Genomic DNA, 23816 nt, shown 5'->3' with positions numbered 1-23816 from the left:
TGAGGGTACTTTGGGGAATTTCCAAAAACGAATGGGAAATACCCAAATACGCGGTCGCAGGAGTATTTCTCACTTATATGTTTTTATTTTTTGGAATAATGAGATAACGTGTGACGTGTGTACGTAGCGTTGGTCAAAAATGTCAATATTTCATATCTAATGGAGTAACTACTACTAACCACGAATAATTCTCATTCTCCACGTAATAATGTCCCTGTCAGTGTCAACATTAATATTAAATATCTGGCATATTGTATTTAGTTTTTTTTTTTTAACGTCTGGATTTATTATTTATTGCAAATTATGAGAACTGTTACATAGACGATTTTACAACGGACAATTCTTTCTGACCCTCATTAGATCCACGATAGACGACACCTTCTTCTTCATACTCACCTCCTTCACCTCCTTCTTTATGCTCTTGATGGACACTTCCCTCTCTGCGTAGAATCCTGGCGAACGACTATAATTGTACATCACTGGAGATCTCCTGCACACTTGCCTCCAATAATCTGTAAATTTATTAATAAATCGCAGTATCTGGGACTCGAACCCCAGACCTCTAGGTATAGAAATATTAATTAACCCTTGTTCAACCAATGAGCTAAAGAGCTTCCACATTGTATTTAGTTTGTTTTTATTTTTGCCAATTAATTTCATGAATGAATATCCATGCTACAGACACAAAACGAACCAAAACACGCCATCTCAGATCAAAAATTTCTCTAGACCATTTCAAGGCGGATAGTTTTTGAAAAACTTTCGATCAAGTGACTTGATTGTGAGCTTTGGTCACAGATCAGATCATTACATTTGGGGTTATTTCCGAACCAAAACTCTAGTCTCAAATCTCAATCCTGCCCTCCAATTATCAGAGTTCATGCATTCTTTTGACCAAGCAAGTATAGGAAAAATGGTAAGCGATAAGGAAAAGTTAATAGATAAACATTCAACAATATATATCTGGGTCAGAGTTATAGGTCTTAAGACAAGAGAGGATTCAAAGGATTGATGGCTGTGGAGTTGGGTTTCCAGCAATCGCATCTACAAAGGCTCCTAGATCCTTTCACGACCCGCTGTGACCTTCTCGTGTGAAGCTTGATATTCACTAGCTTTCCGGCCATCTGCCATTGCAACAAGAACATCAATATTTTCTGAATTTTAGATTTACACATGTAAGTTCTACACCATTTCCACTGACAGAGATCGAATGAGTGTGATCAGAGGCAAAAATATTTAATCAGAGGATTAATCGGGTAAGCCGAACCCACATTGTGCTGAGCAATCAGGGCGGATTAAGGAAGAGAACTTGAAGTAGTCATCAAAAACACACAAAGTGAATTTTTTATCTACTACCCCGTTCTTGCACAATATCAAAACTGATTTTAGTTACAACATGCTGTCAGGTATCGTTATTGCTTTCGATTTTTTTTTTCCATCTTGGTAATATCAAGGTATGTAAGTTTTTGGTAGGTACATACCATTCTCCATGTCAAGTCCTCTGGACCTAATGGCTGAGCAGGGCTTGAATATAGGAAATGCCGCGAGTACTGGAAAAGTTGAAAACAATCATATTACTTAATATATAAAGATCCACTGCATAACTGAGGTTGTTTGCTAGGTTAATATCGTTTTGTAAAATCAAAGTTTGTGAAGATGAGAAAAACTAAGAACTTACTTGAGCAAGGTTTTTCTGCAACTCCTTGATTTGGAAGGGCGTAAGGCTTCTTAGGTGATTTACAAGCCACCCTGGTTGTACAACATCATTGGAAGAAACGAGCACAGCAACCTGAGAGATAAAACAAGAGCAAAAAGAAAAGAGAGTGAAGGCTCATACAATTCAGAGCACCAATGTATTAGGTTTCCTGAACATACCTTCTTGTAATCAAGTATTCCTTCAAAAGGAAATTCCAACTCGTCACTGACTATAACAGGTATACAGCCACTGACAATGGCATCAAACAACCTCGCCGAAGATGGTGTGTCACCAGCAGGACACAAACAGAATAAAGATCTGATGGAAAGCAGCCATAGTTAGAAAAAAGGTTAAAACGTAAAAGGAAAAGAAAAATTGTGCCGCAGCCAAATGGGTGAGGAAGCAACCCAAGATATACCTACGCATGCCACCTTGAGCTGCCAATTTTCCTCCCTCTCCGGCAGTCCCCTCAGAAATTATTACACCCTTGACACCACTTAGTTCTGCACCGAGTTTGGCACGTATTTTACCTCCCTAAACAAAAAAAATTCAACAACCAATTCATGAGACACATAACTTATAAGATAAGGCAAAGAAAGATTGAGAGCTTTCCCAGTATAATGAGGTATTTCAATTGTTCTTTATATAACAACAAAGTATTCCAACTATTAGGGATATCTAAAAAGTCACCGAGAAAGAAAAAGTAAAAGAGCATTTAATGTAGCTTATAAAGGGACAGAAAAGGCCTAATTCTCACAGCATTCCTCTTAAGGCGCCCTCGAAAGAAAAGTAATGTGGTTCTCATCGGTGCACTTTCTGACAAGCATTTGGCATCACAGATATCAACATTGGGAACATAAGGAAGGATTAGGTCTTTCTCCAATGAAACTTGCCCAGGCTTATACCTACGAAGTCAAGTTCAAACAGAATTAAAAAACGTATAGCTAAAAAAGCAGATTACATGACTCGGAATCAGTTACAAAAGGAAATCTAGACTCACCAATTCCCAGTGGAGTCCATATCTGGTAAAAGCCAGATTGCGTTTTTCACAAATTTGCGGACAGACTTAAAGGACCAGGGATGATGAATAGGAAATATGTGATCCCTTCCCTCGGACCTCTTCCAAGCAGGCTGATCAGTGACCCACTTCAAAGCTTCCTACAGTTTAAAAAGAGTTAAAAAAGGTTATTACCAGTAAAATCTGGAATCTCATGTTTTTCAACTAACAATCTCCCATTGAGGCAGGCTTAACCTGAATCAACTAAGAACAAATAAAGAGCAGTATTAAGAAATAACATGCAATAGACTATTCAGATGCTCTGAGCTCCAGAGTAGGTCAAATTGACATCGGCTTTAGCAATCAGAAATCAATCAAAAACCATAAGATGTGGTATAATCTACAAACAGGATGTAAATCAAAACATTCTTAAACACTTGGGGTAAGAGTTTGGGTCCATTGGAAACACACACTTAAAGTTTTAAATCAGCTTTGATACTTTTAAAATATAGCACATGGAGATGAAAACTATCTAGAGTTGAAAATTAAATCTAATCCTAGCAAATATATAATCAAAGCTCACTCACACCCTATAGAGTGCCTTGCATTGCTGCTTCTCCAACAAGAAAAAGCTGATTGTAGTGAAGAACGGAACATAGAAAAAGTCGGCGTCTTGCTGCTTGTGAACCCTCACGACACTTTTTAAACGCCTTTCGGATTCAGGAGAGATCAGATCAGCCCAGAGCCAATAGTCAATAGAATGCTGCAATATAGAAAAATTAGACAAGTTATTCAGGCTAAACAAGTGAAGAAGACACAGTTGAACAAAACCACAAAGCCTAATATGATTCAATGGCACAAGAAATCTAACAAATGATCAATTAAGCTTCTTATAGTACCTGTTCGATTAGACGATGCACAGGGCTACCATTAGAGGTAGCATTTGAAGTCTCTTTGTAAGTATTGTGAAATAACCAGAGAAGATCGAAAGTAAACTTCTTAGGCATCTCATACACGTAAACCTTAATCGGAAACCCGACAGGATATCCCGGATCTTCGTTCAACCAACGATTCTCTCTCTCAAAAACCATCTCATCGAGCTTCCTCACATCATCATCACTCTCGCCACGCACCGTGTCGTCTCTAACCGGTAACGAGAGCTTCGGAGCTTTATGGGTTAAGAAATGCTCAAGCGAGGTAACGAAGGACGTCTCTGGTTGGTCCGACGGGTTCAGGTTGGAGATTGAGGGTCGGGAGGAGGAAGAGAAGGTGTAGAGGATGCCCAGTAGAGAGACGGAGAAGAGAGAAATGATGATTAGGGTTTTGGATCTGGGTCTGCAAGAAGTAGAACGATGATTTTGCTGTTTCCCAGACATTGCGAGATCTGATTATTCGAATTACGATTACAAATTTCTGTTATTGTGTTTCGTTGCTTCTTGTGTGTGGAAAGTGACGATGCGCTTCACTTAACCGCGATTGCGTCTGCGACTGTAAACGCCTAAATTTAAACAAAGTTTGTGTTCAAATGTGCACGATAGCAATTGGATAGATAGATGCCAAAATGTGTTCGATAGCAGCAATTAAAATAGATAGATTTCAAATCTTTTGTGTCATCATACCAAATCTTCTTTATAAACCCCATAACACAAGTCAAAGAGATCTCCAAACACAGATTACTTACACTGAGAATCTGTTCATTCATACTACCAATTAAACACCAAATTCATCCATTAAAAGAGTTATTATTTCGCCTGATAATAACAGTCTCAGAATCGAATGAGATCGTCGTTTTTGGATGAAGACTGATCCTTTTTCAAGTCATGATCAGCATTAGTCGAAGAATCACCGCCGCTTTTCTTACCGAATATCATCTCATCAAGATCATCCATCATGTCATCCCCACTACCTCCTCCATGGAATCCACCACGAACACCAGAAGATTTTCTAACCAGAGTTTCTTCTTTTCCATGAACCGGAGAGTCATCGGGCTCTTCAGCAACAGGAATCATGGCTGGTTCATGTGCGGTTAGCGGTGCAGAGGGTTTGTTCATATCCTCATACTTGGACAGCGTTTTCACTAGCTCGTCGTTCACATTCAAGGCTTCAAATAGAAGTGCTTCGTTTTCACCTGCAGTTTCGATGATTCTTTGGACAGTGGTTTGAGATTGACGACATTGTTGTACAAGTGTCGTTGTTAAGTCATCCTGCAAATCAGAGAGATGATGAAAAGACATCGCGGATATCCCCTGTTATCCATTATTATATTAGAATTATAGGAAATGATGCCTAATAGTTCTGAGTTGAATTACCTGTAAAGCATCATGTTGAGGTGAGGAGGACAGAACCGTGGAAAGAAGTTCAATGCTGTTTCTTGCTATATCGAAAGCTTCCTTTGTCTGCTCAGCGGTAAAGCTTCTTACAGGAGCATCATACTGAATATGTGCGGGCTCATGCACATGCTGAGGAATATCAGCATTTACTTCTGGTGCTGGAGTTGATCGAGCAGGAGTGAAAATAGGTGCCAAGCACTCGTTGTCTCGTCCAGGGAAGCGAATACCTCTTGCTTTTAAGCTCTATAGTATAGGAACAAAAATATAAGACAAAAACATTAAAGACCTGATCATAATGAATTCTGACATCAGACCTCACAGCTTTTCATTTTTCAATCAATTCCTGCAACAAGTTAGTGGATTGAGCCAATTCATTGAAATCATAGTCATTTATCTGTTTTGTTCAAAACCCAGATGCTTGACCTTGAATTTCCGAGGGCAAGCAAACTCAAAAAGTAAGGCCAAAACACTTTAACTCATCACAACAGATGGATATAAATTAAGATTGACATTTTCTATAAAGTAGTGTAAATAAAACCTGTATGGTAGAATTCAGCAGCGTAGCATCAGTTGGTACCTTATAAGTTTCTTCGAAAACTGGTAGGTAGCGGAGTTCACTGGTGGATTCTCCCCAAGCTTCAATCAGCATCAAAGCTTTGTTTCGATTATTCACAACTGTTTGTGGATCATCAATCAGCTTTACCATTTCATCAAGGACTCTTTCAGCTGCCACTTCTGAAAATGCCTTCTCACAGTTCTTAACACACGTCTCGAGCAACACCAAGGCAAGGTACTGAATTCTCGGCTGCTTCATCATTATCCTCTTCTTTATCCCACGGATCAACTCAACGCTATTAATTGTCTCTTGATTTATCATATCACATATTTCCAAATTCATATCCCAGTCAGGTTCCTCTAGATTCTCCGTAGTAGCATCCTCGACTATTTTATCAGTAGGGTTTGGACCTTGAAAAAGTTCCTTCAATTTGAAGCTCATTGAGCTCACACCAGCACTGATCTTGTTGCTCACTTCCGAACCACCAATCTTCAAGCGCTCACCAAATGCGGTAACTTTGTCCATCAGATTGTCACTCATCTTTGCTGATACTCAAACCTGTAAATGAAACACAAAAGCTGAAACATCAATCTATTCAAATATGCTTCAATAATACTAAACAATAACGAGCACAAAAGGAATTGCTTATTTTAATGTATGGAAGGAAGCACAACTAACAGTAAAAAAAACACCTAAGAATTCTTTATGCAAGAGATTAACCCCAAAATCAAATACACAAAAAGGTTCATATTTGAGATTCATGGAGTGTCCTAAAAAACTACCTATATGATCAATCAGGGTTTCACATACACCTGATCTACTAGATCATACAAAAAATTCTGTCGATCCATCAAAATTAGTCAAGGAAACTGGTTAAACCAGAAATTAAACAGGTTTTTTACAGATGAATCTAATTAGGGTCTGCTGAGAAAAAACGAATTCGATATTCCAAGATCGAAATTGGAAAGTACATAGAAAAATTCATTTTGGTCAACAAAACCCCTGAGGAAAAATCATTTCATATCATGGGAAAACCCAGAACTAGATCGATCAACACGAAATAGTAACCAAAAACAGGGAAATCGCAAGTAGATTAACGCGAATTTCTACCTTTGAGATTGAACAAAGAGATGAGAAGCTCGAAGAACAAAGCTCGATCTGGTGAAATAAAGGAGACTAGAGACGAAAACCTGCGACAAGGTCAATGGCCCGTTGACGCCGTACAAATTCTGAAGCAGAATAAAACTGCGTTTCTTTTTTAAGTGTTTGGCCGCGGGAATAACTTTATCCCGACTATGTCTCCCTTCCTTTACGCTAACATTATTGCCAAAAATATATGCTTTTTTTATTTTTCGTTTCCTAATATTTATTTTTGATACCTATATTATTTAAAAAAATTATCTCAACCAATCACGTTAGAAATTTCATCCAACGAACCAATAATCAATCTAAAAATGAAAAACCAATTGTTTTTTTTTTTGTCATCCGAAATTAATTAAAACTCAAAAGAGTAATTCCTGTGGAATGTTGTTTACAAATGTGATATGAAGCGGTTCTGTACGAATTTTTCGTGCAAGATGATCCGCTTTTACATTAGCGTTGCGAGAAATTAAAGATAAAGAGAATGATGAGAATTCTTCCTTGTCGCTCTGAAATTCCTCCAATTACACTGAAAATGCCGGCCATTCGGTTGGAGAAGACACCATCTTAACCAGATCAGAACAGTCTGTAAGGAACTCTACCTCTTGATTATCTGCACCTATCATACACTTCATCGCCCAGAGAAGGGCCTCGAACTCGGTATGTAATGGAGATAAACTTCGACGGAGATTTGCAGCTTCCATAGTTGGCGGCTCTCCGTTTGATGATGTACAGAACCATCATGTACCGGAGAAACTTTCTTTCCACGATCCATCCACAAAGCAACGGTATCCTGAATAATTCGAGTCAAGTGAAGTATTCCCCACTCGAGACCGATTTACCAATTCCACAGTACCATACATTTCATGATGAAGCTCAATTTGGGTAGACTGCCACAATTGTGCTTCTTTTTCCGCTAACAGTAATACCTCCAACGGATCTTTATCAATATTTTCAAATATTTTTTCATTCCTTGCTTTCCATATATACCAGATAATCCATGGAAAGGCTAAAGAGTCAAAGTCCGAAGGTATTCTCCAAAATAAATGGTCCAAATTCGCAAAGATAGACTCCGTTAGAAAAAATCTCATTGCTGTAGGAATCTGAGAGAGTGCCCAAACCTGTCGTGCCGGGTGGCACTGAAAGAGTGTATGATTGATTGTTTCCACTGGTTCACCACATCTGGCACAACCTGTATCACAATCGATTCCTCTTCTCCTTAAATTTTCTGTAACTGGTTCACAACCCGTTAAAATTTGCCATAAGAAATGACGTATCTTAGGTGGACAATGCACTTGCCAAGAATGTGCTTTTAACAGTTTGATGTCTGGACCAATCAATGAGAAATTTGTCTCTAAATTTCCTAACTGTGCGGTATGATATCCCGATTTGACTGTATATTTTCCGGATTTTGTAAAATGCCAACCCAGTGTATCCTCCTTAGTTGGCGCACCCACAGGTAGGGCACTTATGATGGCGATATCTTCTGAATCAAAGATCTCCTCTAGGAGAGCAATATTCCAAAAATTCGACCGACTATCTATAAGATTGTTTACTTTTAACAATGAGTCAACAAGTGAACCATTATTCTTTGCTGGTCTCGGGAATTGAGCTGGAATCCAGGGATCCTCCCAAATTGAGATGGATGTCCCCGATCCGACCCTTTTAATAAGCCCTTTATTAACCAGAGATCTAGCTGAACAGATACTACACCATCCATATGATGGGGAGTATGATTTAATATTTTCCAAGGGATTGGATTTTCGAAAATACCGCCCTTTAAAAACCTTCGCAAAAAGGGAATCTATAACCGTAATCAACCGTCATAATTGTTTAGCTAATAGGGCTGAATTAATATCGTCTACATTCCGAAAGTCTAACCCTCCTTCCGATTTACTATTGCACAACTTGTTCCAAGCCATCCAGTGCATACCTCTGGAATCTCCATTTGAACTCCACCAAAATTTAGCAACCGCACTAGTAAGTTTAGAAGTAATTGTTTTCGGTAGTCTGAAGCACGACATAACATAAGTTGGTAGTGCTGCAGCTACTGATTTAATCATCACTTCTTTCCCACCTTTCGATAAAAATTTTGCCGACCATCCGTTAATTCTTGTTTGCAATCTATCTCTGACAAAAGAGAAATTTTTTGTTTTAGATCCACCCAAACTCTCTGGCAGACCAAGATAAGAACTCATCCCACCGATATTAGTGATTCCCAAGGTAGATTTGATTTCCTCCTTGATATCCTCATCTACCTTATGTCCAAACTGAATCGAAGATTTTAAAAAATTAATCTGCTGTCCGGAGACCGCTTCATATTTCTTTAAAATCCCCAATATTACCTCACACTGGTCCTTATTTGCCTTACAAAAGAATAAGCTATCATTCGCAAATAACAGATGTGAAACCGAAGGGCTTGCATTTGCTATCTTAATATCCGTAATTAGTTTTTCCCTTTCTGCTTTCCGAATATTCGCAATTAGTACATCTGTACAAAGGATGAATAAATAAGGAGAAAACGGGTCCCCTTGTCGTAATCCCCTTTCTGGTACAATTAGTCCTCTAGGTTGCCCATTAAGGAGCACTCTATATTGAACTGGTGTAATACACCACATTATTCAGGTAATCCATTTCACACAAAAACCTAATTTTCTTAGAACATTCTCAACGAAAATCCATTCCACTCTGTCATAAACTTTACTCATATCAGTTTTGATGGGTAAAGTCGTAAAGACAAACCAATTGTTTTAATATTTTAAAATTGTAAATATTTTTTTTTTGGTATCAATTTATATTGATCTTGATTTAAGTTAATGGTTTGTATTTTTTTTTTCTTGCCAGTAAAATCTTCACGACGGTTTGAGAAAAAAAAAACACTTCATCATCAGAGCCGTTTCTCTCTCTCTGGAACTCGTAAGCTTTCTTCGATTCTCTTCTTTAGACCATTGATAATCCTGATTGTTCCCTTTCTACTGTAGAAACTTGAGCTAGATTACGTCAAGGTAATTCAATTTTAGACTCTCAAATTCAATCACTCTTGTATCTGTAGGATTTAAGTATTTGAGTCTTGCCAAATGGATTTGACGTGGTTAAGTGCCCTAATTGTTGGAGCTGCACTTGGATTCTGCATTGGCACTCGCCGTTCCAAACCTGTTGTTGCTGCTGTTGATGGGGATATCAAAAATCAATCCTCCAAGGGTCTTCTCGAAATCGAGAAACTCGCTGATATCCTCGATGATTTCAAGATGGTACTTAACTACATTTGTCCTTCTACTGTAATGGAATCACAAATTGTTGAATTGAGTTCTTTTTGTTATTCTGTTTTTGTCTACTCAGGTTTTGGTTGTGAGGAATGATCTTAAAATGGGTAAAGGAAAGATTGCAGCTCAATGCAGGTGATTTAAACTAATCATGCTCTCCTTTACGCTTTAAATGTTTAATTCATGTTTATCATTCTCACATTTGAGTCATATTTTTGCAGTCATGCAACTTTAGGATTATACAAAAAGCTTGTTCGTCGAGCGCCAAAAGCATTGGACTGGTATGCCTCTAAGTCCTAATCAAATCCATTTGTTACTTAAAGATGTATGGAATTAACAGTATAGGTTGCTATTGCAGCTGGGAGGAATGTGCACAGCCAAAAGTTGTTGTGAAAATCGAGGACGAGGACGAGATGCTAGAATTGCAAGTGAGTTTAATAAAACAAATTGTACTAATTACTGTAAACTGTAAAGTGGATTGTGTGATTGAAACATATTTTGGATTCACAGCTTTAGTGTTGTTGCCAAATTGATCTTCACGGGCTTTGCAGGAGTTGTCAGATGTTAGTTTCTTGATAATTCTGAGTTTTGACCATATACATGAATATTTAAGGGAATTTAAGATATCATAGAGCTTATCTTGATTTTTCCCATTTCTTAGTGCTTGTATTGACTGTTCACAAAATTGCCAGGAAAGAGCTAAATCCCTTAAACTGCCTACCCATATCACCATCGATGCTGGAAGAACGCAAATTGCCCCAAGTGAGTTTCATAAGATCCTGCCCCTCTCGAATTATAAATCTCTTGGTGGTTTTAATTTTATGTTTGCTAGTTAACTACCAGGGAGAAATCTCTCTTGATTCAATCTTCTTTCGTAAGTATTTAGCACCATTTTCTGCGAAAATGTGAATCTAATTTACTTCCATGTTCTTTTCCAGATTCAAGGACGGTTATGGCTATTCTTGGTAAGTTGGTAATTTTCATCCAAGTCATGTGTTTGAAAGTTAAAGACTCTTGTGGACACGAGATGAGTTTGAGAGTTCCAAATCACACTTACCCTAGATAAATTTACTAGTTTATTAGTTCAAGACTTCTCTTGACTGCTTGGTGCTTGTCCTTGACCCTGAATGGAATCTATAGAATATAGATCATAAGAATCCAAAATAGGAAAATGTAAGCTCAAAAGTTGACTCGGTCAGAAGAGAGTGTATACTCTTGCGTGGTATCCAAATTCATATGCACCGTTCTATGAAGTTAGAGATTCTTCTAGCAGAATTTGTTATCGGATATTATCAGCATTTCTTAGCTCAACATTTACTTTTGCAGGACCAGTCGAAGTTGTTGATGAAGTAACAGGTGGACTAAAGCTTCTTTAGAAGCTTCGTATTTCGATATGACATCTCTTCAACCTGATCTCTCAGATAGACCAAGCAGAAGGGAGAGGCATGAACTCCACCTTTTCTGGTTGCCCAGGGTTACCTGTGAGAAATCTGTAGTTGTTACGTTCACTCGTTCCTGATGATGACGAAATATCCATTTTTAAACATTTTCCCCATTTTTCATGGACATGTAGCATTTGCCTCTCCAGGATCAGATTGATTTGACCAATGGTGATATCATTTTTTTTGCTGGCTTTGTATTAGAGGTATCAAAAGCTCTAGCCTTTTTTGGCTCATTGAGAAAATGGCTTGCTCTAATGCCAATTCATGGGAGTGTTGGCTATATGAACATTTCAAATGTAACAACAGATCTTGTTTATTGAAGATAAACCCATGGTATGAAGTGTGATTATCTACAAAAAATAAAGAAGAAAGCTATTCATCTACAAAATTTGCTTAAATTATACAATCTACATGTCTATAACACACTGCTTTTTATCCTTCTCTTTGTCCCTTTAGATCGTTCTTGAAATCTGCAGTAACCACGTGAAAACCTGAATATACGGTTCCGTTGAGGTTGCTTTCATAACCCGCATGATGTTGGAAACCCGTTCAGGTAATATGAAATTAAAATCCGAAAACAAACGTCAATCAGATATAGGGAGGTAAATAGAGGGAGTAAATGAGAACTTGTTTGGTGATTGTTTTCTGGCTTTGTACCTACCTGTCAAGCTTAGTGTTATAGCGCTGCTATTGATCTGTGGTTGAAGCGGATGTCGATATAAACTGCTGTGCTGCTGTTTGAATGGTACCTTTAATAATTAAGAACTTGATATCCTCAGAATAGAATGTGTGGATCGAAACTATTGTTTCTGTTTCAGTGAGTAATGAACAGACGTCTTAAGATCCTACTGTCTGGTAGAGCGAATAGAGAAAGCATCATCACCAGTAACCTTTGCAGGAACACAATCCATTTTTGAAATGATGGAAGCGACTTGAGTCCCTCAATATAATCTCATGATCAATGATTCTGGACATGTAGGTGAATGCGGTATGGCAATCACCACACACCCTTAGATTCTTAGTAATCCTGATAGCAGCACCTTGAGGAGTTGTTAGAATACCGTACGCAAGAGCTAACTTCTCACTATGCTCGAAAAGAAGATCATCTTTCTCTTCATCGTCTACATCATGAAGAGCAAAACCTGTTTCAGGAACATAACCAATGTCCTTAATGCGTTGCATATGATCTGAGAGGACCTGGTATATTTCCTTAGCATGTGGATGAGTTTTATCACCCACGAAGAACGTAGTGGTTCCTTTAATTCCTTCGACCCAACTACAACCAGGTCTTTTTTTAATTCCTTTATGTCTCATCAATGATCTGATCCTAGTCACATCTTTCCAACGCCCTGCATTTGCATACATATTTGAGAGCAATGTATATGATCCATCGTTATTAGATGCTAGTTCTGTTATTTTTTTAGCAGCATACTCCCCCAGTTCAACTTTTCCGTGGATTCTACAGCAACTGAGCAAAGCAACCCATACCACAGGAGGAGGCTCCATTGGCATTTCTTCAATGAGACGCAAAGCTGCATTCAACCGGCCAGCACGACCTAACAAGTCAACCAAGCATGCATAATGCTCCGGGCCAGGACTAACCCCAAAATCAGTTTTCATTCTATTGAAATACTCCATGCCCTGATCGATCATTCCTGAATGACTGCAAGCATACAGTACAACAAGTAATGTAACACCATCAAGCTTAAAACCTATTCTCCTCATCTCCTCAAAGATTCCAAGAGCTTCTTCTCCATAACCATGCATACCATAACCCGTCATTAGAGATGTCCAAGTAACTTCATTTTTCTCCATCATGTTGTCAAATACAAGCCGGGCATCACCGATGTCTCCACATTTTGCATACATGTCTATTAGGCAGTTTGATACGAACAGCGGTACTGCATTCTGCTGGTTGCGCAATGCATAAGCATGAATCTGCTTGCCGATGCTTAATGCAGCCAAACTGGCACATGCCACAAGGGCACATGATATGGTAAAAGCATTTGGTCTTGTTTGGCAATCTTCCTCGAACATCTCAGATAAAAGTTCGAGAGCTTTATTTGCATCCCCATGCTGGGAGTATCCACCGATCATCACAGTCCAAGTCACAACATCCCTTTCCTTGGGGGAAAGTGAATCAAACATTGCACGTGCTATATCAACCTTTTTGCACTTAGCATACATGTCAATCAGTTGATTGATGACCATATTCTCATCACCATGACCGTTCTTACGCAAGTCCATGGGATATTTGATGGCATAACAATGAATCTCTTTACCATGCATCAATGCTCCAACAGAAGCACAACCTGAAAGAACCGAAATAAGCGTGACTTCATTTGGTTTTATCCCAGAAGACAACATCTGCCTACACACACCCAATGCTTCATATCCAAGGCCCCGTTGAGCATACCCTGAAATAGCAGCACTCCAAGTAACAACATCCATTTTTATTTTTTCTTCCTGCATCTGCTCGAATAACCTAACAGCATCTTCAAACCTTCCAATCTGGGAATACCCAGCAACCATAGCATTCCAAGATACTACATCCTTCACTGGCATGTTCGAAAACACCGTGTTTGCCTCATCCATCATCCCAAACTTTGCATACATATCCACCAAGCAATTCCCTACAAACATATTCTGTATCATCTCACTTGTGACTGCAAAACCATGAAATTGCTTCCCTAGTGAACGAGTTCCAACGGAAGCACAAGGAGGAAGAACATTCACAAGGGTAATATCATCAGGTCTGAATCCGAACTCATTGGTCATCTTGCTAAACATTTCAAGCGCCATCTTAGGTTTGCCTAACTTTGCATAACTTTCTATTATAGAGTTCCACGATACAACATCCCAAACAGGCATTTCGTCGAACACCTTCCGTGCATCACTCAATGAGCCACAACGGGAATACATAGCAACGAGCGCATTCCCAACAAAGACATTGGACATAAATCCAGTCACCCGAGAAAGCGCGTGAGAAGAGTCTCCACAACGAACGGAGGAGATCTCGCCGCAAGCCTTGAAGACGAAGGGGAATGTGTAATTGTCCGGCGTCCATGACAGAGAATGCATAAGGCAGAACGAAGAGAGACATTTATTGGCGCGGCCATTGTTGCCGTAGCTGCGAATGAGTGAATTCCAATGGTAGACACCAGCGTCAGAAGGAGGAAAACGACGGAGGAGAGATACGGCATGAGATAAACAACCGAGGGAGATATAGGTGGAGATGAGGTGGGAAGTGAGATTCAGGGTTAGGATTCCGAAAGAGAGGAGTTTCTGGTGAATGAGTTTGACCTGAGAAATGGTTTTGCATTTGTGAATAAACGGCGGCGTTATCTCCAGCGCCGATGTGGAGAAAAGAGAGACTTTAAGGTGCTGGTGTGATTTCGCGGCGGCTCTGAGGGTGACAAGGCGGCGGATCATACTAGAGTTACTAGAAGTGGCGGGTGATTTCTCCGTTTAAACCAAACAAATCAATTCGGTTCGATTCGGTTTGTTTAAGCTTAAAGTTTAGAACCAAAGTCTTTCGGTTCGGCATTATAATCCGGTTTTGGATTAGAAATTTGAAGAAAGTACTGTAGAAAGTAGAAAGTAATGGAACTGGATGTGAAAAGAAAAAAAGAAGTAATAAACCGATTAAATTTAAAGCGAATTTCGGTTCGGTTTTATATTCGGTTTATGTGTTAGGCGACCTGCGTTTGCGGTTGGGTGGACGCTTTGGCTAGCGTTTGTAGCTCGGCTTTGAAATGTTTTGAAAATTTTCAAAATCAGTAAAATCGGAGTTTATAGTTTCGAGAACCCAGCAGACCTTTAATCTCCCGCCTCTTTCACACCACCAGACTCCATTATCGAAGCTCGTTCACGTGAAATGCCGCGTAAACCTAGACGTAGTGTGCCGGAGATTCTATGGAGGTTATTCGGAAACAGAGCCAGGAATTTAAACGACGCAATCGTAGATCTGATTCCTAACCGGAATATCCAGCTGGAGAAATGCCGGTGCCGGGGACAAGGTTGTCTCGGTTGCAGCAGCGATAAATCGGCGTTTCTTTTGCGTTCCGATGATCCTATTCACTACCGTAAACTTCTTCACAGATGCTTCGTTGTACTTCAAGAACAAACCCCTCCGCTTCTGGATTTCTCGCCAACATTTTGGTGGTCACAGAAAGAGGTAAAAAATCTGCTTCGCAATGTACTATGAATTGCTTTGAGTTCTTAATTTGAGATATTTCAAGACGTATCTATTTTATCTTCTTTTGTATGATTTTGCCGATTTTTAAACATATGACTTCAATTACGTTTTTCAGATTGTGGAAAGGATTATTGAGATGATGCAATCTGGATGTGATTGCCAAAATGTGATATGTGCAAGATTTGATAAGGTTGAACTCTTCTTCTTCCTTCTCAAACTCAATGTTTAGTAAATATAACTCATTGTTTCTCTTTCTGTTCATCGTTTGACAGTATGATCAGTCGAGCCCTACTTTGGAGTTATTGACAAGTTCATCTTGGGAGTTTCTTCTCAACCGGGTTTGTTGTATACCCCTCGTGATGATTTACTTTCAGTATTCGAGTTTGCGGTCGCTAATATTCCAGTTCCCTTGTTTGTAGGTCGGTCATGATGTCATGGTTTATCTTCTACAGCAAACATCAATATTCTTACCATTACTAGGGAAAAGACACCAGCAAGTGTCTGGACCTCCTCTATGTATCAAGAAAAAGGGTGAGTCTCAGTATTATACTTGTATCCTAGCTAGAAAGAAAAATTCTATATCCGTAAATATATGCTCTAAGAACCCAGATCATATCTCTTGTGTTGGCTTTCTTTTGAAACTTCCAGTTGTTGGTTCTCCGAATACTTTGTGATTTTTGTCTTTGTGACTGCTTGGCCATCTATTATCAGCTTCTGGTTTTTGGTTCATATTAACTTGGTAAAGTTTTCATTCTCCATGGTATAGAGACATTGTCAGTCCATGAAAACAAAAGAAAGAGGGATGACAACGTTCAGCCATCAAAGAAAAGGCAGCGGCTCTCTTCTGCTGTCAATGACTGTCCTAAGGATGACTCTGCAGCTGTTACGCCCATAGTTGGCGAGGATGCAGGCCAACATAGAGAGAAAAAAACTACTAAGCGTTCAAGACTGTATCTTAAGCGTCGGCGAAAGCAGAGAAAGGTCAATTTTCAAATAGTTGACTATGATGCCCCTTGTATAACTCCTTGTACAAATGGTATAGCCTCAACTGGTAATGAAGCTGACGAAAGGAATCTGCACATTGGTTTAATTGGAAGTCTCACTGATTTTGTAAAGAAGGTAATTTTCGTCAAAATGATTTGCTCAATCAAGTTTAAGTTGAAAGTGCACAAGTTTAAGCATAAAGTTATTGCTTAAAATTACTAAGAGACGAGTATAATTGCTCTTGATCTATCCTCAGCCTTGAGAAACTGATGGGGAATATTTTTGTAGTTTTACTTGGGTGTATTTTAAAAACTGTATCATATATCTTGTTGTTATCAGGTGGTTTCATTACCTTCAAATTCAACAATCTGTTCTTGCATTTGTAAGATTTGATAACTGTTTTTTGTAGGCTGAACAGGTTAAAAGAAACAAGAATTTCAAGTTTGGCAGCTCGGAAACGTATTCAGTTATACCACCAAACCGTATCCTTCAGTGGTTTTAACATGTTCAATGACATGTAGCAACGATAGTTTGATGGAAATTTTAAATGTTACTCCTCTCTATACAGTTCTTCTGCATTGTGTATGATTCCTTATAATATACAGACATTTTAAAAACCTTGAGGTCCAACTGTTCTGATTCAAAGCTCCTAATGGACCATATATTTGGTGAAGTAAATGCTTGGTCAACGACGCCATCTCATGGCAAAGGCAACTGTCCTGATGGATCTATTTGCTTGTAAGTCATCCATTTATTCTCCTAAGTTCTTCGGCTTGCAGAAAAATATAAGTTGGTTTGCTCTTTCTACCATGAAAAGATAACTGGACTCAGTATTATCAAATAATGAGAAGTTAAATAAATATCCATTTGGAGAATTCCATGATCAGATTTTTTATTTTTTAATTTAGCTTGTTCTATTTCATTTTGGGTTCGTTCAACTGGAATCAATCTATTATTCTAAATGTTCTAGTGTTTCGAAAAAATTAAAATCACTCTGAAACTTGGAGCATGTATTCAGATAATGTTGAGCACATATCTAAGTAGTCTGAGTCACTAAATTGAAGAAGGAAATTTTTTGAAAGTTTTGTTGAGGTAACTGATGCAGGGAAGAAAATGATATCATGATTTTTTTTTCACTGGTTTGCAGATACCATTCATTGCTCAAGTCTCTTAAAAGTCTCATAGGAAAAACAAAGTCCTCACATTTGAAAACGCTACTAGACAAACACTGTCCTGTTCTCTTGCTGCAAGAGGATGCATTGAAGTCCGAAAATGCGACTTCTCAGGTTGATATTTTTCTCTCAGACATGGTTTTCATATTTATTTTCCTTTGCGTTTGAATAATGTCTTTTTAAGTATTTCTATTTCAGAAACATTATGTTGAATATTCGAATCTGAACAACAATAAGCAACTAGAAAGGGAAAATCGACACAGTTGCTACTTGATGGACTTGGATATATATATTGCATGCATAAGAGAATTCATATCCGTGGCACTTCCAAGTGATCCTTGAAGTGACAAACCTTGCATATCTTCTATTACAGAGTTCAGATAAGCTGCCTCATGGATCAAGTTCACAAAAGGGAATACCCAAATGTCCCAGTGTTGAAGAAATGAAGCTGTATTGCACGAAAGACCAAGTAGTGTCCTTTATTTGGGCCATCTGTAGGTACATTGTTCCAGAAAGTTTGCTTGGGACCACTCATCAGATGAGGGTACTTAGGAAAAACATAGCCTGGTTTGTTTCAAGGCGACGAAATGAGAAATGCACAGTGAATCAATTTTTGCATAAAGTGAAACCATCAGATTTCCCATTCTTTGCCAGAAAACAGTTATGCTGTATGGCCAACGGACATGAACTCCAAAATGAGTCCATCAGAAGTACACAGCAGATGTTGTGCACAAAATGGATCTCTTGGCTTTTCTTAGAGATTGTCAAGAAATTGGTGCACTTCAACTTCTATGCCACTGAAAGCCAAGGAGGGCGGCTAAATATTTATTATTACCGGAAAAGCAGCTGGGAAAGGTTAGTAAGCAAAGAAATTAGCAAAACCCTTGATGGATATGTCCAAGTGGACAATACTGAAGCTGAAAGTAAAAAGTTATCGAATTTTAGAATTTTACCAAAGGCCAATGGAGTGAGGTTGGTGTTAGATTTTAGTTCTTCGTCAAGGTCGCAATCTCTTCGTGATACACATGCTGTTTTGAAGGACATCCAGCTCAAAGAACCAGATGTTCTTGGATCTTCTGTTTTTGACCATGATGATTTCTACAGAAACCTATGCCCATATCTGATCCATTTAAGAAGTCAATCTGGAGAACTTCCTCCTTTGTTCTTTGTGGTTGCGGATGTATTCAAAGCATTTGATTCAATTGACCAGAGTAAGCTACTTCATGTCATTCAAAGTTTCCTGAAAGATGAATACATCTTAAACAGATGTAGGTTGGTCTGCTGTGGGAAGAGATCCAATTGGGTAAACAATATACTAGTCTCGAGTGATAAAAATGCTAGCTTTTCAAGATTCACATCAACTGTTCCATATAATGCACTGCAAAGTATCATGGTTGATCAGGTATGCTCCTTCTTAACCTAAAACTCTTTGATCTTTTGGTACTTTTCATAAACATGGTTGCTGGATCTGTGGGGTATCTCTGAAACAATTGTGTGAGCCTAATGTCAAAAACACATTCTCCTCATAGGATGAAAAATATGATCAATTAGAATAAAATTTCGAGTTCATGGATTGTTCATTAGGAAGGCTTTGGTTTGTGTTGCCTTTTAAACTTGTTGATTAATCTTTTTGTGAAACTAAACATATCTACTCCATTGTTTCATCTTTGCCTCAGAAAAGAGGATAATAGGTTCAAGAGGGTAAAATATAAAACTATTGGATTGCTGATACATCTCTAAAGATTCCATTTCTTAGAGCTTGTAGTGTCCCCGTAGTTCTTTACTTATATCCTTAACAGTGTTATGGATTTGGTCCAATCTTCTAGGGAAAAAACCATCTAGTGAGGAAAAAGGATCTCATGCTTTGGATAGGAAATATGCTAAAGAACAACATGCTGCAGTTGGATAAAAGCTTCTATGTACAAATAGCTGGAATACCTCAGGGACACAGATTATCATCCTTGTTATGTTGTTTTTACTACGGGCATCTTGAGAGGACTTTGATCTACCCGTTCATCGAAGAAGCCTCTAAAGATGTGTCTGCTAAAGAATGCAATAGAGAGAAAGTGCTTATCGCTCCCACGAGCTATAAGTTACTGAGATTTATTGATGACTACCTGTTTGTGTCTACCTCGAGAGATCAGGCGACTAGCTTCTATCACAGGTTGAAGCATGGATTTAAAGATTACAACTGCTTCATGAACCAAAAAAAGTTCTGCATAAATTTTGAAGATGAAGAAGAATCTAGGTGTGCTTCTAACAGAATGTTTGTGGGTGATAATGGAGTTCCTTTTGTCAGATGGACGGGTTTGCTTATTAATTCCCGGACATTTGAAGTTCAAGTTGACTACACAAGGTCTGCTTCATCTCTTGTAGTTTTCCCTTAATAAGTATACTTGTTTGGATCTGTTTCCTCAGCTTTTATTCCTAATTTTGCTACTCAAATTCTTGGAAACAGGTACTTGAGTGGCCATATAAGCTCAACCTTTTCTGTAGCTTGGCAGAACAAACCAGTTAGAAATCTTCGGCAAAAATTGTGTTACTTCTTGGTTCCGAAATGTCACCCAGTTCTATTTGACTCGAACATCAACTCGGGAGAAATTGTCAGGTTAAACATCTATCAGATCTTTCTGTTAGCTGCAATGAAGTTTCACTGTTATGTCTACGAGGTGTCCCGGTTTTGGAAGATTCATCCTCAAACGTTATTCAAATTCATCACATTATCTACAAGGTATGAAATCAAAATTATATCATATGTTTTCGAGCATTTCGGGTTATGGTTTCGGTTTGGTTTCTTTTGATTTTGAATCATCTAATTTGGTTCTGTTAAATAATAGTGTTTTTCATTTCTTTCCAACCGATAGGTACATGTTCAGACTCATCAATCGAAGGGTGCGCAGAATCAACACTGGTTCTAGTTTCAGACCAGTTCTTAAACTATGCAAAGAAGAAGTGATATGGCTTGGCTTACACGCTTATATTCAAGTTCTGAAGAAGAAAAACTCGCGATATCGAACCCTCTTGATCTATTTAAAATCTGCACTTTCTAAACAGTATCTTTCTCGGCATCTATCGCCCGCATTGGAGTATGCAATAGACCGGCCAAACTCTTCTTCTCTGTGGAAGTTGAATTATTGAAATTGAGTTACGTCCTTTGGGTTTCTATTTCAGTCACTTTGGTAACCTAGGATCAAAGTGAACTTGTAACATTTAAAGAAAGATCTCAATGTCAACTTATTAAATATATATATTGGAAAAACCCAAACTATAGTCTAATAGTAGTAGGGAAAATCCAGGCATAGCTTATATGTTACATCCCAAAGACCAAACGAAATTTCCAACTTCCACGTCAAAGAAACCAACAAGGAGAAACAAACGAAACCATTTTAACTTGATGCTATTAGTTCTTCGAGTATTCGGAAGAATGAATCGGAGAATACCCTTCAGGCAGTTGCTGCTGCGACTGTGCTGGTTGTGGTGGTTGCTCAGCTTCAACCTTCTCTTTCGTTTTCTGTCCAACCTCTCCAGCTGCTTGAGCCACTCTGTTGAATGCTCCTGCGGCCCAACTCACACCAGTTAACACGTAACGGTTCTTCATCACAGCGCTTCCTGCACTGCTCACAGTCTGTTCCGCAGCTGCATACACAGACTTGGTCCTCTCTGTTACCTGGAAGTTTTGGTCCACCGCCTTGATTTTTTCGTTGACCAAGCTTGTTCCAGCTGTAAGTTTCTGGCTTAGACCGATTTTTTGGTCTAGTGAAGCAACTCCAGCGGTTGCAGTTGAAGTGAAACCATGTTTCTCATCAAAAGCTTTTGCTTTGCCAACCGCATCTTTCCCAAGAATGAAACCCTTAGCTAACATGCTGCTCACAACATCTTCTGCCTTCTGGACAACCGATTCTGCACCGCTGCTCTGTGTTTCCTGAGAAAATTAACACAAATTAACACCTCTACGATATTGCTGCTCTATAGAGTGTTGAGATGAATACTTTTCACTAAATCACAAAGTATAAAACCTTGCTCGACATTTCTACCAATCATGGGTTTGACAGGTATACATTTTTGCAAGTTATCACAAATAATCAATTCTTTTAAAGTAAATCCTATTGAATGGAAGAAAAACATTACAGCATGAGGGGCTGGTGGTGGACTGTAGTTGGGAGCCATTTCAATGATGACTGATTGATCGGCAATACTTGCTCCCTGAAGTAACACCCCTTGTTAGTAATGCAAATTACAAATGGTCCTAAATATTAGTAATAAGCAAACTAATTTTACTTGTACTTCTCTAGTCTAGACACAGGACAGGTTCCAAGAGGACCGAGAAGTGAAAGTATCTCAGTATTTCATACCATATTAAACGAAGGTTTAAATGCTGATGAGAAACGCATGGGTTTTGTACTAAATTAACAGTCTTTTGTGACTGCTGAATGCTAGTGCAATAATATTAAAATAAGAGGGACTAGGAAATAAGAGTGAACTTTACTGATAAGAGCACAGCAGTCTCTGCTCCTTGAGTTTCTTTAAATGTGACATAAGCACTATGCTCGTTACTGCTAGTTAGAAAATGAAAACAAAAACAAAAAGCTCAGAGTCAGTAAGTTTAAGAGAACTGTATCTAAATTTGCCGAGAAAACCGTCCAATAATTTCAAATTCGGGAATTAATTGATCAAAGAACAAGAAAACAAATATCACTAACCTTTGGATGTCAATGCTTTCAACTTCACCAGAGAAAGAGAAAAACTCTTTTATATCATGCTCAGTTGCTCCTGAAGAGAGATTGCCAACTTTTACTGACCTTATCTGTGACTGTCATCGCAAAGAATCAAAAGGGAAAGAATCATTAACGGAAACAATAAAACAGGTGTGTAATGAAACTGTTTACACTTCAACTATTTTTGTATCAAGTATATCTAATCGATCAAAAGTCCCATAAAAAAAGCACCCCACGTCAGCTCAGAGTTTCACAAGGTTATACTTTTATAGTAAAACACATTGCTCATAATGATTCAGATATGACACATGACTCAATTGTAGATAAACATTCTAAATCAAATTATTTGCTTCTAAAATCCAACCAAAACTACTAGATAGAATCACGCAAATGAACAATTAGGAAACTAATCGAAAATGGCTGAACGAATTTAAAAGTAATATGGACAATGACCTATGCAAAATTCGGTTCCAAATTGAGATTCACACAATCGCGATATTGCTACAATAAACGAAAAAACAAAACCTAGAAATCACGGAGATATAGATAGTTGCACTATTACAGATCACACCCGAGACACACAATAAACTAAAAATCCAGAGTTGCAAATACAGAATCGCAAAATCAATTTCGATTCCAGAAAATAACGACGAATTCAAACAAATAGCATCGGAGATATATGTCGGCAAGTGGAACAATCTAACCACAGATAATCGAAATTTCAGAAGAAGAAATCAAATCAATAACCAAAAATTTCAATCGTGAGAAATTTTCCCGAGAAACAATATGGATCGCAACAAAATCTAGCAGCAAAGGAAACCTAAACCGATTCCGAGTAAAAAAAATTATACAAGAAAAAAAACGTAGAACATACCGCCATGGATTTTGATCTTCGAAGTCGCAGAGAGAGAGATATGTAATTTCTTGCTTTTTTGTCACGCAGATTCAGAGATTGGCCTAAAAACCGAAACTTGCTTCGAGATTGATGATGCGTATAGAGAGAGAGGGAAGAGTGAGTTTTGCTTTATATGACACCGCGCACTCAACGTGTGGGTTTGCGTTACGCCTTTAATCCTATTTTAGTACTTTTGTTTTATTTAACTATATAGTTTCCAACAAATAATATCTTCACTTTTTTATATATTTTTTCTCTTCAATTCATTTCAAAACAAAAGTTAGAAGTCACGTAACTTACAATTATTAATTTATGTTGTATTAGAAACAATTACATAAAAACAATTACTTTATCACCAAAAAAATATAATTTTTTTCTATACAAAATGGTTTATATATCAAAGTTTTTAATTCTCCTGATTCAATCAC

The 23816-nt window shown here is 38.2% G+C and overlaps 6 protein-coding genes across 7 annotated transcripts; 2 read left to right on the top strand and 4 right to left on the bottom strand.

The window, feature by feature from the left end:
* Positions 1 to 868: 868 nt before the first annotated feature.
* On the bottom strand, positions 869 to 4183 carry LOC9307810 (probable arabinosyltransferase ARAD1). The gene is made up of 9 exons (XM_002871695.2): positions 3593 to 4183; positions 3283 to 3456; positions 2697 to 2854; positions 2454 to 2601; positions 2115 to 2230; positions 1876 to 2014; positions 1679 to 1789; positions 1482 to 1550; positions 869 to 1124 (listed from the first exon to the last, which is right to left on the bottom strand). The coding sequence occupies exons 1-9, from the start codon at positions 4067 to 4069 to the stop codon at positions 984 to 986; spliced, it is 1533 nt and encodes a 510-aa protein (XP_002871741.1). The 5' UTR covers positions 4070 to 4183; the 3' UTR covers positions 869 to 983.
* An 88-nt stretch (positions 4184 to 4271) lies between these two features.
* LOC9309866 (TOM1-like protein 2) lies at positions 4272 to 6880 on the bottom strand. The gene is made up of 4 exons (XM_021021708.1): positions 6690 to 6880; positions 5601 to 6137; positions 5003 to 5266; positions 4272 to 4897 (listed from the first exon to the last, which is right to left on the bottom strand). The coding sequence occupies exons 2-4, from the start codon at positions 6117 to 6119 to the stop codon at positions 4460 to 4462; spliced, it is 1221 nt and encodes a 406-aa protein (XP_020877367.1). The 5' UTR covers positions 6120 to 6137; positions 6690 to 6880; the 3' UTR covers positions 4272 to 4459.
* A 2665-nt stretch (positions 6881 to 9545) lies between these two features.
* On the top strand, positions 9546 to 11760 carry LOC9307809 (peptidyl-tRNA hydrolase 2, mitochondrial). Its single transcript, XM_002873751.2, has 8 exons — positions 9546 to 9635; positions 9772 to 9970; positions 10059 to 10117; positions 10204 to 10263; positions 10341 to 10410; positions 10675 to 10744; positions 10921 to 10947; positions 11309 to 11760. The coding sequence occupies exons 2-8, from the start codon at positions 9797 to 9799 to the stop codon at positions 11356 to 11358; spliced, it is 510 nt and encodes a 169-aa protein (XP_002873797.1). The 5' UTR covers positions 9546 to 9635; positions 9772 to 9796; the 3' UTR covers positions 11359 to 11760.
* Positions 11720 to 14874, bottom strand: LOC9307808 (pentatricopeptide repeat-containing protein At5g16860). The gene has a single exon (XM_002871693.2). It carries the CDS (start codon positions 14854 to 14856, stop codon positions 12304 to 12306), a length of 2553 nt encoding a protein of 850 aa, XP_002871739.1. The 5' UTR covers positions 14857 to 14874; the 3' UTR covers positions 11720 to 12303.
* Positions 14875 to 15072: 198 nt separating this feature from the next.
* LOC110227625 (telomerase reverse transcriptase) lies at positions 15073 to 21044 on the top strand. Of its 2 annotated transcripts, XM_021022450.1 has the most exons (12): positions 15076 to 15601; positions 15738 to 15812; positions 15895 to 15960; positions 16042 to 16153; positions 16389 to 16741; positions 17016 to 17088; positions 17212 to 17344; positions 17754 to 17892; positions 18152 to 19180; positions 19605 to 20134; positions 20237 to 20509; positions 20643 to 21044. In XM_021022450.1, exons 1-12 carry the CDS (start codon positions 15302 to 15304, stop codon positions 20914 to 20916), a joined length of 3357 nt encoding a protein of 1118 aa, XP_020878109.1. In that variant the 5' UTR covers positions 15076 to 15301; the 3' UTR covers positions 20917 to 21044. The 2 variants fall into 2 exon arrangements, with proteins under 2 accessions (XP_020878110.1, XP_020878109.1); XM_021022451.1 differs by lacking the exon at positions 20643 to 21044 and having other exon boundaries at positions 15073 to 15601; positions 19605 to 20150; positions 20237 to 20296.
* Positions 20983 to 23562, bottom strand: LOC9309865 (binding partner of ACD11 1). Its single transcript, XM_021022453.1, has 5 exons — positions 23368 to 23562; positions 22479 to 22588; positions 22265 to 22331; positions 21907 to 21981; positions 20983 to 21700 (listed from the first exon to the last, which is right to left on the bottom strand). The coding sequence occupies exons 1-5, from the start codon at positions 23371 to 23373 to the stop codon at positions 21179 to 21181; spliced, it is 780 nt and encodes a 259-aa protein (XP_020878112.1). The 5' UTR covers positions 23374 to 23562; the 3' UTR covers positions 20983 to 21178.
* Positions 23563 to 23816: the final 254 nt, after the last annotated feature.

Source organism: Arabidopsis lyrata, assembly GCF_000004255.2.
Source record: "Arabidopsis lyrata subsp. lyrata unplaced genomic scaffold ARALYscaffold_6, whole genome shotgun sequence".
In the NCBI taxonomy this organism is placed as follows: domain Eukaryota; kingdom Viridiplantae; phylum Streptophyta; class Magnoliopsida; order Brassicales; family Brassicaceae; genus Arabidopsis; species Arabidopsis lyrata.
The sequence above is the reverse complement of the archived record's forward strand: the minus strand, read 5'-3'. Positions and strand labels throughout refer to the sequence as shown.

Bases quoted from the DNA above. Each gene is read 5' to 3' on its own strand.
- LOC9307808 (XM_002871693.2), bottom strand. From the start codon at position 14,856: ATGATCCGCCGCCTTGTCACCCTCAGAGCCGCCGCGAAATCACACCAG.
- LOC9309865 (XM_021022453.1), bottom strand. The intron at 21,982-22,264 runs GTAAAGTTCACT...GTGTTACTTCAG, and splicing joins AGACTGCTGTGCTCTTATCA to GGAGCAAGTATTGCCGATCA. The intron at 21,701-21,906 runs GTAATGTTTTTC...TAATTTTCTCAG, and splicing joins CACCACCAGCCCCTCATGCT to GAAACACAGAGCAGCGGTGC.
- LOC9307810 (XM_002871695.2), bottom strand. From the start codon at position 4,069: ATGTCTGGGAAACAGCAAAATCATCGTTCTACTTCTTGCAGACCCAGA. The intron at 2,855-3,282 runs GTGTGAGTGAGC...TTTAAACTGTAG, and splicing joins AATGCAAGGCACTCTATAGG to GAAGCTTTGAAGTGGGTCAC. The intron at 1,551-1,678 runs GTAAGTTCTTAG...CAACTTTTCCAG, and splicing joins TGCAGAAAAACCTTGCTCAA to TACTCGCGGCATTTCCTATA.
- LOC9309866 (XM_021021708.1), bottom strand. From the start codon at position 6,119: ATGAGTGACAATCTGATGGACAAAGTTACCGCATTTGGTGAGCGCTTG. The intron at 5,267-5,600 runs GTACCAACTGAT...CCTATACTATAG, and splicing joins TTTTCGAAGAAACTTATAAG to AGCTTAAAAGCAAGAGGTAT. The intron at 4,898-5,002 runs GTAATTCAACTC...TCTGATTTGCAG, and splicing joins CTCAACATGATGCTTTACAG to GATGACTTAACAACGACACT.
- LOC110227625 (XM_021022450.1), top strand. From the start codon at position 15,302: ATGCCGCGTAAACCTAGACGTAGTGTGCCGGAGATTCTATGGAGGTTA. The intron at 15,813-15,894 runs GTTGAACTCTTC...ATCGTTTGACAG, and splicing joins TATGTGCAAGATTTGATAAG to TATGATCAGTCGAGCCCTAC. The intron at 16,742-17,015 runs GTAATTTTCGTC...TGTTTTTTGTAG, and splicing joins TCACTGATTTTGTAAAGAAG to GCTGAACAGGTTAAAAGAAA.
- LOC9307809 (XM_002873751.2), top strand. From the start codon at position 9,797: ATGGATTTGACGTGGTTAAGTGCCCTAATTGTTGGAGCTGCACTTGGA. The intron at 9,971-10,058 runs GTACTTAACTAC...TTGTCTACTCAG, and splicing joins TCCTCGATGATTTCAAGATG to GTTTTGGTTGTGAGGAATGA. The intron at 10,411-10,674 runs GTGAGTTTAATA...CAAAATTGCCAG, and splicing joins ACGAGATGCTAGAATTGCAA to GAAAGAGCTAAATCCCTTAA.